At 41.1% G+C, this 13,013-nt stretch overlaps 1 protein-coding gene across 1 annotated transcript in view; it reads right to left on the bottom strand.

The window, feature by feature from the left end:
- Positions 1-13,013, bottom strand: part of LOC126416156 (cadherin-related tumor suppressor-like) — a 292,823-nt gene that overhangs the window by 117,586 nt on the left and 162,224 nt on the right. Inside the window, exons 15-16 of the mRNA XM_050083710.1 lie at positions 4,128-4,328; positions 208-591 (exon numbers count right to left, since the gene is read on the bottom strand). Coding sequence (XP_049939667.1) covers positions 208-591; positions 4,128-4,328 — 585 coding nt within the window. The remainder of the gene's footprint in view (positions 1-207; positions 592-4,127; positions 4,329-13,013) is intronic.

Genomic DNA, 13,013 nt, shown 5'->3' with positions numbered 1-13,013 from the left:
TCAAAATGCACTGCAAAACCTTCGCCTGGCTTTTCCAGAGCAGTTCTACCCCTTTTTACACTACCAGCCCTTCGAACCCCTGAAAGCGTAAAGGAGGAGTAATACTGTAGGTGCCTGAAACTGGTAATGGAAATAAAATTTCTTTTGTGCAACTGGTTGCTGATTATTTCAAGAAATATTGGCCACAATCCGCCGATTCGACAATACCTGCTGGGAGCGTACGGCGACGGCCATCTCGAGCCCTGCGTCGACCTGCTGCAGGCCGAAGAGCAGCGGTGCATCGGCAGGCGCAGGAAAAGCAGCACGCAATGCGTCAACAGCCGCCTTGTAGTGGGCCGCCAGGAAGCGCTCCGCTGTCGTGTTTTCAGCACGCAGTGGCACCGCATTTGCCACGGCCTCCTCGTCGAAGGTGGCCAGTTCGACTGTGACGGCTGACACGACGTCAGCGTGCACGCCGTCATTGCCAGTCACGGCCAGTGCCAGACCGCGGTCCGCCCCCATTCCGGTGGTCAATGACTGCGACAGTGAGGGCAGGGCGTGCAGCTCGCAAGTGCCTGCTGGGATGCTAAGTCCGCCACCACCAGATTGTACCTGCCGGGCAGAGGAAACCACCAACAAATATAAGTACTGCACACATATAAGAAGAGTCCATAATGAACACAACTTGAGACACAAGTTGTGTGTGTGTGTGTGTGTGTTTTTTCTTAATTATTTTTTTTATGCAGCAAAACTGCTTCTACTTAACATTCATGTGCTTTCAAGTTGCCATTTATATTTTCATGCAGACGCTACTGGGATGCAGCTGGATTCATCATCTAGGTCCATGCGAAAGGTTCAAATAATTTGACAAACTGTATATAGCTCAATCTATGTATTACCATCAAACAGTCACAAGTTAGGTATTGTTTCCAGTTCCAATCAACCAGTTCACCTTTGCCTTGGGCATTCTGGATTGCTATTTCCCTCTGTGTGATACTCGAGTGTTAACTTCATAAACAAATTATCTTCTGTTGGTTTGATTATTTTGTTATTGTTGTTGTATACTAAAAAGATCCTCCATATGTCTTCAAATGAATGCACACATTCTAGAGAAGTTTGCTTTCATAATTCAGCGTAATGTTGCATGTAATGTACTTAAAATTTGTTACTTGCACCTGGAGAATATTATTCATGTTTACTGTGTTACTGCTCTTACATAATCTTTCTGCCATAAATTCCACCATTACAGTCGTAGCTATTATAGTGCGCGTCATTTATGACGGCGGCCGAGTTTAGGTTCGTTCTGCGCATCTGACGTCACAAAACACAGTCAGCCAATGAACAGAGAACGACGTTGCCAGAGCTCGACTGCAGTGCAGAGCACGGACGAGTATCTTCAGTTTTAGAAATGTTCAGTCATAAATAAAGTAATAGAACAAAAGCAATGTCTTGATAGCAGACTTTCTTTTACAGAAAGATGGAAAAAAGCATTCTTTATACCAATTGCTTCATATTCTATTAATTAATTAAACCAAACAAGCAATAACCCTCCTAATCAGGCAATAGCAAGGAAAAGTGTTTCTATCATTCTCACGAACCGCTTTTTTGCAATAAAGAACAGCGGTAATTGTTTATTTCCTATTGTACTTCGACGAAGCGTGAGTAATTCATAGTCATACCAACAGTGTTTGTCGATATTTTGCGTACAATTTTAGAGCACTCCAGGTATTCCATCAAATAACAAGCTACGTCAGCGTAATGGTTAAGGTGTTGTGCTGCTAAACGAAAGGTTCTAAGTTCAAACCTTGTGCGATGCTTAATATTTTCTTTATTTAAAAACAGTATCGAAGTGTCTTACTTCATGAATTTTATTCGTTTGAATGTAATTTTTTTGAAATTTCTAGTGCTTTGTCTCTTCATTAACCCTTTTGCTGCTACAGAGACATGCTCCCCACATTTCGCACTGTGCGCGATTTTACCATCACTGCACTGCTCGCCTGTGCAGACACATGGTGTTCCGACTGCTTTGACACACTTATCATTCGATTTCACAAAAACTATTTGGTTAAAAAATTTGATTTTTACACATCTTCTTGATTGATACCTTCCCCCTACAAATGACTTAATTTTGTTTCGATGTTCAACGCTGTTATTGTGCAGCATTAAATGTAGTAAACCATTGCACAAAATTTTGAAGAGTTTGCAGAGGTAAAAGTCCATAGCATATACTTTCCGTATGGTCGATTTTAGTTGCCACAATGTTGAGAATGAAATGTGAACAAGATACCTAAATTTCATATAAAATTTACAGTATAATCTCATTTAATTTAAGTACCAGGTAGGTGTCGTATGTAATATCAAGAAATAGTCCATCTTTCGCGACTGTAATAAAAGTTTTATTTACACTGGGCAAGTTTGGCTTTATTTTAAAGCACTTCAATCAATGAAAAGTAAGGCACATACACAATGGTACTCATGTTCTCTTTCTTGTTTTTGTTCCACAGTCGCAGTTTTACCTATGGTATTGAAATATATTCCTCTTTCGCAGCTGTAATAAGCGTCTTATTTAGACCAGACACGCTTTTCCCTTTTGAAGCATCTTCGGTGGACAGTATTTTGTCTCCTCCATTGCCAAATCACCTTTCATAGTTTTGTGCTGCGGTAACACAATATTCAACGTTTGTGTCGGCTGATCAGTGTTTTAGCAAATAAATGCTCTTTGTGTGTGCCACACACAAAAATTATATTTGACATAGCTCAGAGCACTTCACTGATACACAGTATATTGAAGTCCTAATGTTTTTGTAAGTCCACAGTTTTGTTTAATATATTATGTCTACTTCCTTTTGATTAATTGAAGTGCTTTAAAATAAAGCCAAAGGTGCCCAGTGTAAATAAAACTTTTGTTACAGTCGCGAAAGATGGAATATTTCTTAATATTACATACAACACCTATCTGGTACTTAAATTAAATGAGATATTGTTATACAGTAATAGTTCCTGCTGTAAAACCTGAACCAAGCACCCACCAGTTATAAACAACTTTCTGAAGAGGGCAACCACAGATCAGAGACACTATGAATAACAATAACATCACTCAATAACCATTCAAATTATCATAAAAATTACAACAATTAGAAAGTCATGAATGATGAAGATGTTTCCACCAATTACCACTTACTCCAGTCCCACCACTTGTAAACTGTACAACATAAAAGGCAAAGAAATGTGTCAAACCATACATGTTGCTTACTAACTTAAGTGTGTTCACTGACGGTATTTTGTATATGGGTAACCTCTACCAAATGGCCTGAGCACATGAATGGACATAGAACTGACTGTGCCGGGACACCTGATATGCAACTGCTGAACATGGTCTATAATATGACCCCAGGGGATCCTGAGTGCTTGCAGCACCACACGAGGTATTTGGATCAATCTATTTGATGCAAATTTCCCTGAACTCTGTACATGGGAAATTGCTCTCAACATATTTACATCCCATCAGCCTCCTGCACTCACCCTCTGTTAACATATTAACCCCCCCCCCCCCCCCCCTTCTCATTATTATACATGGGGCGTTTATTCACTTAGTCAATTATTTTCTTCATATAACTTTTTATCATTTCTCTTCATCTATCCGTTTTCTCTTCTCACTCTGTCGTTAACTCATCTCTGGACTGAAGTTGGCACAGTGCTTACACTATCGTTCACCTCCTACTTTTTCTGTATGCTTCTCCTTTTATTTTTGTTATTCCTTGTCCTCGTCTTTCACCTTCTACTCTCTCTTCTATGCTTCCCCCTTCATCTTTGTTACCCCTCATCCTGATTATGGATGGGTCCTCTCATCCTGTCCTGGTGTAGCTTTCTAATTTTGTGCAACCTATCCCTCTTTCCCCCCAAGCTATTACAATCAGTGTTTCTTGTAAATGTGTCTTTCAGCAGTATTTGAATTTTTCCACTTGAAAGTAAGTACTGGCCCTTTGTAATCTTATATTTTTCTCAAGGGAATTTTCCTTTTGATGTAATAAATTATCAAAATTTCTCACACTCTTGAGTTTCAAAACCACTACTTTTCGACCTAATCCTGGAACACAACTACACATCAATTACCTCTACAGGTACAACAGAAGGTAAAGTCAAAGTACCTCGCAGTGGTAGTCACCCGTGGTGTCTGCGTCGTTGGGACGCACGTCGGCAATCTTTCCGTGTGGCAACTGCCCCTCGAAGGCATAGACGAGCACATGGACAGCGCGTGGTGTAGACGGGCTGTCATTCTGGTCCAGCACGACCACTGTCACCGGCAACTGCGACCGCATCGGTGGCTCCCCGCTGTCCTCCACCTCCACCTGTCATGAGTATTTGCATTCCATTATACTGAGGGCAGGCCACAGTTTGTAAACAATTTCTATGATTTAAAAAAAAATGCAGTACTGTCACAAAAGGTTACTTACAGACTGGTTACACTTTTATTTTACAGGGTAATATTGTCAACTTTTGGTGCAAGAGAAAAGTTATACCTGGGGAGATATAAACAGCTAACTTAATGGCAATTTTCAAAACGCACACCTTCTTTCTGCTCAGCACATACATTGAGTTATCCGAAAATTCAGTACACATGGAGTGTAGATCCCTCTGGTGGTTGTAAACTTTACTTAGCTACTATGACAGACAGAACACTGAAGCTCAGTATCTTATTTCCTCAATCAGTTCCATCTACGGCTAAAGCTTTGATCAGTTATCTAGCCATTCTGGAAATACTAGTTAGTGGTTAGCCTCATGTGGTAGTTTGGTGGCATGTCTCAACAGCATATGTACAAATTGTGGTTTGAGCTCGAGTAAGGAAACACCTTCCTGTATCAAGTTTGCACAACTTCCCCTACAAATGACTGATTAAGTTTGTCATTGTTAATATACTGTGTCTTCTGAGAAAAAGCAAGGTGTCTATATACACACTGGACATTAATAAAACCAACATATACAGGGACACATTCCTGACTGTAAATGGAAGAAAAAAGGTCTCTACAAACATCTGTCCTGAAAAGTGTGAACAACAACAACAAATCATCTCGGAGCTGCATCACATCCATGTAACAAATGTTCAAAGTGGCCTCCGTGGGATGCAACGCACACGTTGTATCATGGACTGCTACACTCTTTCACATGTCCTGGTCTCTCTGAATAGTGTCACAGGTGCCGTGAACACACTAGTGAAAGGTCGGTACATCAGGAAGTAGTTCAGCATACACAACACTTTTCAGATATCCCCAGAGGTAAAAATCCAGGGGGTTTAAGTTCAGTGATCTTGAAGATCATGCTACAGGTCCTCAGCATCCCACCCAACATCTGGGGAAGATGTTGTTGAGGTGTCGGCGAACTGCAATGTGGAAGTGGGGTGGTGCTCCATCATGCAGAAACCACATAACCTGTTGTATTGCTAAAGGCACAGTCTCAAGCAGCCCAGACAGAGTTTTCCGCAGGAAGTCCTGGTATGTTCCTCTTTTGAGGCACTGTGGAATAATAAGCAGTCCTAGTATGTGGTTACCAAGAATTCCTGCCCACTCACTGATGATGAACAGATGCAGATGAGACACATCAACCATTCACTGAGGAATAGAAAAGCAACTGGAATCACTCAATAGAGGAAAGTCCACTGGACCTGACGGGATACCAATTCGATTCTACACAGAGTACGCGAAAGAACTTGCCCCCCTTCTAACAGCCGTGTACCGCAAGTCTCTAGAGGAACGGAGGGTTCCAAATGATTGGAAAAGAGCACAGATAGTCCCAGTCTTCAAGAAGGGTCGTCGAGCAGATGCGCAAAACTATAGACCTAAATCTCTGACGTCGATCTGTTGTAGAATTTTAGAACATGTTTTTTGTTCGAGTATCATGTCGTTTTTGGAAACCCAGAATCTACTATGTAGGAATCAACATGGATTCCGGAAACAGCGATCGTGTGAGACCCAACTCGCTTTATTTGTTCATGAGACCCAGAAAATATTAGATACAGGCTCCCAGGTAGATGCTATTTTTCTTGACTTCCGGAAGGCGTTCGATACAGTTCCGCACTGTCGCCTGATAAACAAAGTAAGAGCCTACGGAATATCAGACCAGTTGTGTGGCTGGATTGAAGAGTTTTCAGCAAACAGAACACAGCATGTTGTTATCAATGGAGAGACGTCTACAGACGTTAAAGTAACCTCTGGCGTGCCACAGGGGAGTGTTATGGGACCATTGCTTTTCACAATATATATAAATGACCTAGTAGATAGTGTCGGAAGTTCCATGCGGCTTTTCGCGGATGATGCTGTAGTATAAAGAGAAGTTGCAGCATTAGAAAATTGTAGCGAAATGCAGGAAGATCTGCAGCGGATAGGCACTTGGTGCAGGGAGTGGCAACTGACCCTTAACATAGACAAATGTAATGTATTGAGAATACATAGAAAGAAGGATCCTTTATTGTATGATTATATGATAGCGGAACAAACACTGGTAGCAGTTACTTCTGTAAAATATCTGGGAGTATGCGTGCGGAACGATTTGAAGTGGAATAATCATATAAAATTAATTGTTGGTAAGGCGGGTACCAGGTTGAGATTCATTGGGAGAGTGCTTAGAAAATGTAGTCCATCAACAAAGGAGGTGGCTTACAAAACACTCGTTTGACCTATACTTGAGTATTGCTCATCAGTGTGGGATCCGTACCAGATCGGTCTGACGGAGGAGATTGAGAAGATCCAAAGAAGAGCGGCGCGTTTCGTCACAGGGTTATTTGGTAACCGTGATAGCGTTACGGAGATGTTTAATAAACTCAAGTGGCAGACTCTGCAAGAGAGGCGCTCTGCATCGCGGTGTAGCTTGCTCGCCAGGTTTCGAGAGGGTGCGTTTCTGGATGAGGTATCGAATATATTGCTTCCCCCTACTTATACCTCCCGAGGAGATCACGAATGTAAAATCAGAGAGATTAGAGCGCGCACGGAGGCTTTCAGACAGTCGTTCTTCCCGCGAACCATACGCGACTGGAACAGGAAAGGGAGGTAATGACAGTGGCACGTAAAGTGCCCTCCGCCACACACCGTTGGGTGGCTTGCGGAGTATAAATGTAGATGTAGATGTAGATTGTCTGAATTGACGCGGCATGTACACCGAGAGATTTTTACTCAAATGCTCTATCGGCTGAGGTACTTGACTAGTGACCTCTCGTGACTCATGACTTCTCTTCACAGCTTTACTTTTACTGGTACCTCATCTCCTGCCTTCCAAACTTCAAGATCCCACGTTCATGTCCTCGTCCGGCACACAGTTTTAATCTGCCAGGAAGTTTCATATCTGTGCACCTTCTGCTGCAGAGTGCAAAATTCATTATGAATGTAGGAAATTATCATGAAGAAAAAAACCATGTTACACTTACAAAGTGGTTCATAGAATCAGTAATAGCAAATCTGGGAAAACTGTCAACAATAGTTCTAGTTAATGCTTCTTACCATTGAGTTATTGTTGACAAGGCACCTATAGACAAAGGGAAAGGAGGAAATGGTTAATCCGGAAATTTATTGTTGCCGTGGCAGATGGTGCTGACAAATGAAGGTTCCTCTGGTCATGTGCCGTGTGTTCCTTTTGTGTTGCAGGCTGTGTGATTGATGCAGTGTACTGTAAGCAGCAGAATGGTCTAGCATTCACACCAGTAACAAGCCGAGATGGTGTTTGCGTATGGCCAAGCAAATGGAAACAATTGAGAGGCAGCACAGCAATACCAAAACAAGTACCCTCACAGACATGAACCACATCACACACATTTCAAACCCTATTTCGGTATTTGTGTGATGATGGGTCCTTTCAAAAAAACAAATGTAGCCATGATAGAGCATTTGCCTGCAGATGGCAGAGGTCATATGTTCAAGTGGTGGCCTGGTACACTGTTTTAATCTGACAGAAGTTTCATTTCCTGTTTTCTTTGATTTAAAAAGCAGGAGGCCATTTGGGAGGAAACCTAGCAAGATGCCTGCATGCATCATATTTAAGTGAAATTACCTCATATTACAAAACTCTCATAGAGTTCCAGTTCTGCCCCAATTGCTGGAAGACATTGCCATTATTCCTTTGGTAGTTTCATCTGTCCAGCCCTGCTTGACAACATGACCAGAAATTACCAACCAACCTCTGCATCAAGAACTTACAGCTACAGAAATTCCCACAGTGAAACCCTAGGTTGTGTAAAATGGAGAATAACCGCTTGCAACTGCCTGAAAAAGTCCTGTTTTGTTCAGTGTGACCAATAACTTGCAGTGTTGGATGTTCCTTTCTGTGATAATAATTATAAACATGATGACGAACCGTAACCTCTGCAAGTGAATGTATATTGGTAATTATGGAGGAAAATTCACATATAATATAAATCTTGTAATCTGCTTATCCATACAATATTTTTTTCACCAGGTTTTTCAGTTTAGATGTTTCTCCAGTTTCCTTTTCTATCTTGAACACTTCCTTGCAAATTCTCATAATGGTGTTTTTATCTATATTCAAAGCCCAGCAGCTGACTACCACTAAATTTTTCAGTCTCTAAGTAGGCATGTAACATGCAAACCATTTCTCTCGAATGAGCTAACATGGCAAGCCCCACGCTAAGAGAATGATGTCAATCTTCCACACTTATCACTTTTGACAAACTTCCTACTGACATTGTACAGTACAAGTAACAGTAACAACAAACAAAATAACAACTCTTACAACCGTAAAACCCAAATAAGTCGCAGGGCGCAATGACCACACAGGATAGCAGGCTGCCTGTTAACTGTTGCACTGACAGAACACAGTTGAAGTCTCCCACATGGACAACCCCCCCCCCCCCCCTACTACTTAGCTGCAGAAGTAATTTTGATCAGTTTTCAAGAGGCTCAACAAGTCTTCGACAAAGTTGCTTCTTCCTTACCACTGAGATGTTAGACATCGTACACTTCCATTTCATGGTAACCTGTTGTCACATTCTATTTCTTATTTTAACGGCATCTTTTCTGCAAAGATAAACATTTATTCAGCAGCATAAGGGTACAACAGATTGCGATAATCCTATATTCTAATATGTCATAGTTACTATTACTTGTGTGGCTGTATATATACAAGATGAAAGTGAATTGCCAATCTCAGCCACCTGAGGGCTTGCCCTTATGCGGCTGAGATCACTAACTCACTTTCATCATGTCACAGTTAGTTATTATTTCTGGCACTTTTCTTAAGCTTTTTCTTTTGTGTGGAGGCATATTGAGCTGTGAAGTATTAATAATCATGTAGCAACAGCTAGTTAAACATTATCCAGAAGTAAAATAATATTTGTCAGTTCAAAATGTTTTACAAACTATCCCTGTCATTCGCAACATGTACATGTAAAATTTGTCATGTACAGTGGGTCGGAAGTGCCTACCAAGATTCAGACGTGTCAAAGTGTATGTTTCAGGAAAACAGGAATAAAATTGCACCCTTCTCAGGATTATGTACAGTCTAATCATCTGCACTATGTTTACATTATACCCAAAGTTTCAGTAGGGAGCAATTCTGTATGTATTGTGGTATACGGGAAATTTCTGAATTAAAGTATAGCTTGAATTTTTTTTAGAGATAAAACATTTGCAGCAATAAAACATTTTATTGTCCTCATCATACTCTGATTCTCAAGGAATTCGTAAACTGTAATTGGTCTCAATCAACAATCTGAATTAATCCACTAATTACACACATAAAAAAAAAATTGGTTTTGCATCACCTCAGTTCCGAGAGTTCCGGAACCTGTACAGAAAGCTGGAATAGAGATCAACATAAACATCATCTGCCCTTTTTATTGCTCAAGAAAATCACACATTGCATGTTGTACCACCATAAAGCGAGACCTTCAGAGGTGGTTGTCCATATTGCTGTACACACCGGTACCTCTAACACCCAGTAGCACATCCTCTTGCATTGATGCATGCATGTATTTGTCATGGCATACTATCCACAACTTCATCAAGGCTCTGTCGGTCCAGATTGTCCTACTCCTCAACGGCGATTCACCGTAGATCCCTCAGAGTGGCTGGTGGGTTATGTTGTCCATAAACAGCCCTTTCAATCTATCCCAGGCATGTTCGATAGGGTTCATGTCTGGAGAAAATGCTGGCCACTCTAGTCGAGAGATGTCGTTATTCTGAAGGAAGTCATTTAAAAGATGTGCATGATGGGGGTGCAAATTGTCATCCATGAAGAAGACTGCCTCGCTAATATGCTGCCGATATGGTTGCACTATCGATCGGAGGATTGCCATTAACGGTGATATCCATGACCATCAGAAGCGTAAGTCGGTCCCACATAGTGCCATCCCAAAACAGAAGAGAACCTCCACCTTGCTGCACTCGTTGGGCAGTGTGTCTAAGGCTTTCAGCCTGACCAGGTTGCCTCCAAACACATCTCCAATGATCGTCTGGTTGAAGGCATATGCAAAACTCACTGGTAAAGAGAACGTGATGCCAATCCTGGGCGGTCCATTTGGCGTGTTGTTGGGCCCATGTGTAGCCCCCTGCATGGTGTCGTGGTTGTAAAGATGGACCTCGCCATGGACGTCAGGAGTGACATTGCACATCATGCAGCCTATTGCACACAGTTTGAGTCATAAAGCGACGTCCTGTGGCTGCACAAAAAGCATTATTCAACATGGTGGCGTTGCTGTCAGGGTTCCTCTGAGCCATAATCCATAGACAGCGGTCGTCCACTGCAGTAGTAGCCCTTGTGTGGTTTCAGTGAGGCATGTCATAGACAGTTCCTGTCTCTCTGTATCTCCTCCATGTCCACTTTGGTTCACTTCAAGACGCCTGGACACTTATCTTGCTGAGAGCCCTTCCTTGCACAAAGTAACAATATGGACGCAATCAAGCTGCAGTATCGACCATCTAGGCATGGTTGAACTACAGACAACAAGAGCCGTGTACCTCCTTCCTGATGGAATGACTAGAACTTATCGGCTGCTGGACCCCCTTCATCAAATAGGCAGTGTTCATGCATGGTTGTTTACATCTTTGGGCATGTTTAGTGACATCTCTGAACAATTAAAGGGACTGTATCCTGGGTGATGCAAAACATTTTTTGACGTATTATCACCTGCTGATGGAGAAATATAACTGAGAAATGAAAACTGAGTTACCCACTGAGCCAAGCATTTAGTACTTGTTTTACAACAAAAGTAAAAGTTATCGAAAAGCTGTTTTTTTCCCCCCTATTATTAATACTGTTTTCGATGCTGTCCTCCATCTTTTTTCTTATCACGTGCCAATCATTTAAGCTCTACGTGACTACTGGATCCAACATCCCCTATAGTCTGGTTTTCATATTTTAGGATTGCTGTCTCCTGAATATCCTTTCCCCTCCCCCTCCCCCTGCCCCCCCTCTCCAGCTGGCTGGCTGGCTGATGCTCTAGCAGATGTTGCATTAACCTGTCGTTTTTTCTTCCATGGGTCTTCCACAGACTTCATTCCTTATCTATTCTTTCTAGCACTTTTTTATGTTTATTACCTTATAAATAAATAAAGAACATTTTTATTTTAAATTCAGTCCATTAGTATTTGTAAAATAACTTTCATATAGTGTTCATTAAAAAATGATGATCATTCCACTTGGGACCTGTGGAATGGTACATTAGCTTATTTGTTTTAGTTGTAAATATTTGTCATGTATTGTTGTTTTTCTGACATGTTCCACATCCTGGAGGACCTCCTCACTACGGATCAATTGGAATGAAAGTAAATCTAATCTAATCTAAACTGAAATGTGTTCCCCTAGAACTTTTCATCTTCATCCAAAACTTTCTTTCATTTCATTTATTGCTTCTTCAGTGTACAATCTGAATGGTAGTAGTGGTAGCTTACACCCTTGACTTACTCTCTTCTTGACACAAATTGGTCTTCTTGAACTTCCACTTTTATTACACCCACTTGGGTCTTGTAGGTGTTGCAAATAATTTGCTTTTCTTTGTATTTCACCCTCAATTGTCTAAGAATTATGAATATTCTCTTCATTAGTAAATACTAAGAAGATGTCCTGATTTTTCTTGGATCTTCCTTCCATCACCAACAACAATGTCAGAATTATTTCTCTGGCACCTTTTCACTCCCTGAGATCAAACCGATCTTTGCACATTACAATTTCAATTTTTGTTCTTATCCTACTGTATGCTATTTTGATCAACACTTCACAAATGTGGCTTGTCACATTAATCATCTGACAGTTTGTGTGTTCATCCAAAAGTCCCTTCCTCAGTACAGTGATAGTGATGTTTCCTGAAAACCTGATAGTAAGTCACTTGTTTCACAGATATCTGACATTAACCCAAATAACCTTCTAGTTCCCAAATCACCCTCAGATTTCAGTTAGCTGTTTAGGCAAATAATCACTTTCTGGTGACTTATTTGAGACTGAGTCATTTGGTGCTCGGCCAAACTCCCTGCTCCTCTCCTATCAAACTGCGAGACTTCACCATATAAGCCTTCTAAGTACCATTTGAACTTTCTCCCACATTTAATAGAGGTTTCCTACCTGCAGCTTGTAGGTTACCACCTTTACATTCTACTTTCCCGAAACTACATTGAACTTTCCTGTATTCTATGTCAATCTTCCTACAATCATATCTCTTTCAACACACTTCTCTCTTCCATTCTCATTTATCCTGTTTGCACATCCTATTAAATTCATTCCTAAGCAGCTCACAATGCAATGGTCCTTCCAGAGTTGTACTATTTTCTCCTTTCTTCCGTGAGATCGACAATTTCCTGAGTCGTGAGTCATTCACAGATTCTTCACCTCTACTATAGCTATACTTATGATGTCCTGTACCACATTAGTTATTTTCTTCCTTATTATATTTCACTACTATTCCGGCAAACTGATTTCCATCATGTTACTTAAGACACTGGTCACTGGCAGAGAGAATTTGCATTCCATTTCATTCTGTCTTAAGATTTCTGGCATTCCATTTCAGCACATATTCCTTTTTCTTATATTCTTTTGTATAT

The sequence above is a fragment of the Schistocerca serialis genome, chromosome 8 (genome assembly GCF_023864345.2).
Source record: "Schistocerca serialis cubense isolate TAMUIC-IGC-003099 chromosome 8, iqSchSeri2.2, whole genome shotgun sequence".
Lineage (NCBI taxonomy): Eukaryota > Metazoa > Arthropoda > Insecta > Orthoptera > Acrididae > Schistocerca > Schistocerca serialis.
This window is presented reverse-complemented; position numbering and strand designations above follow the sequence as displayed.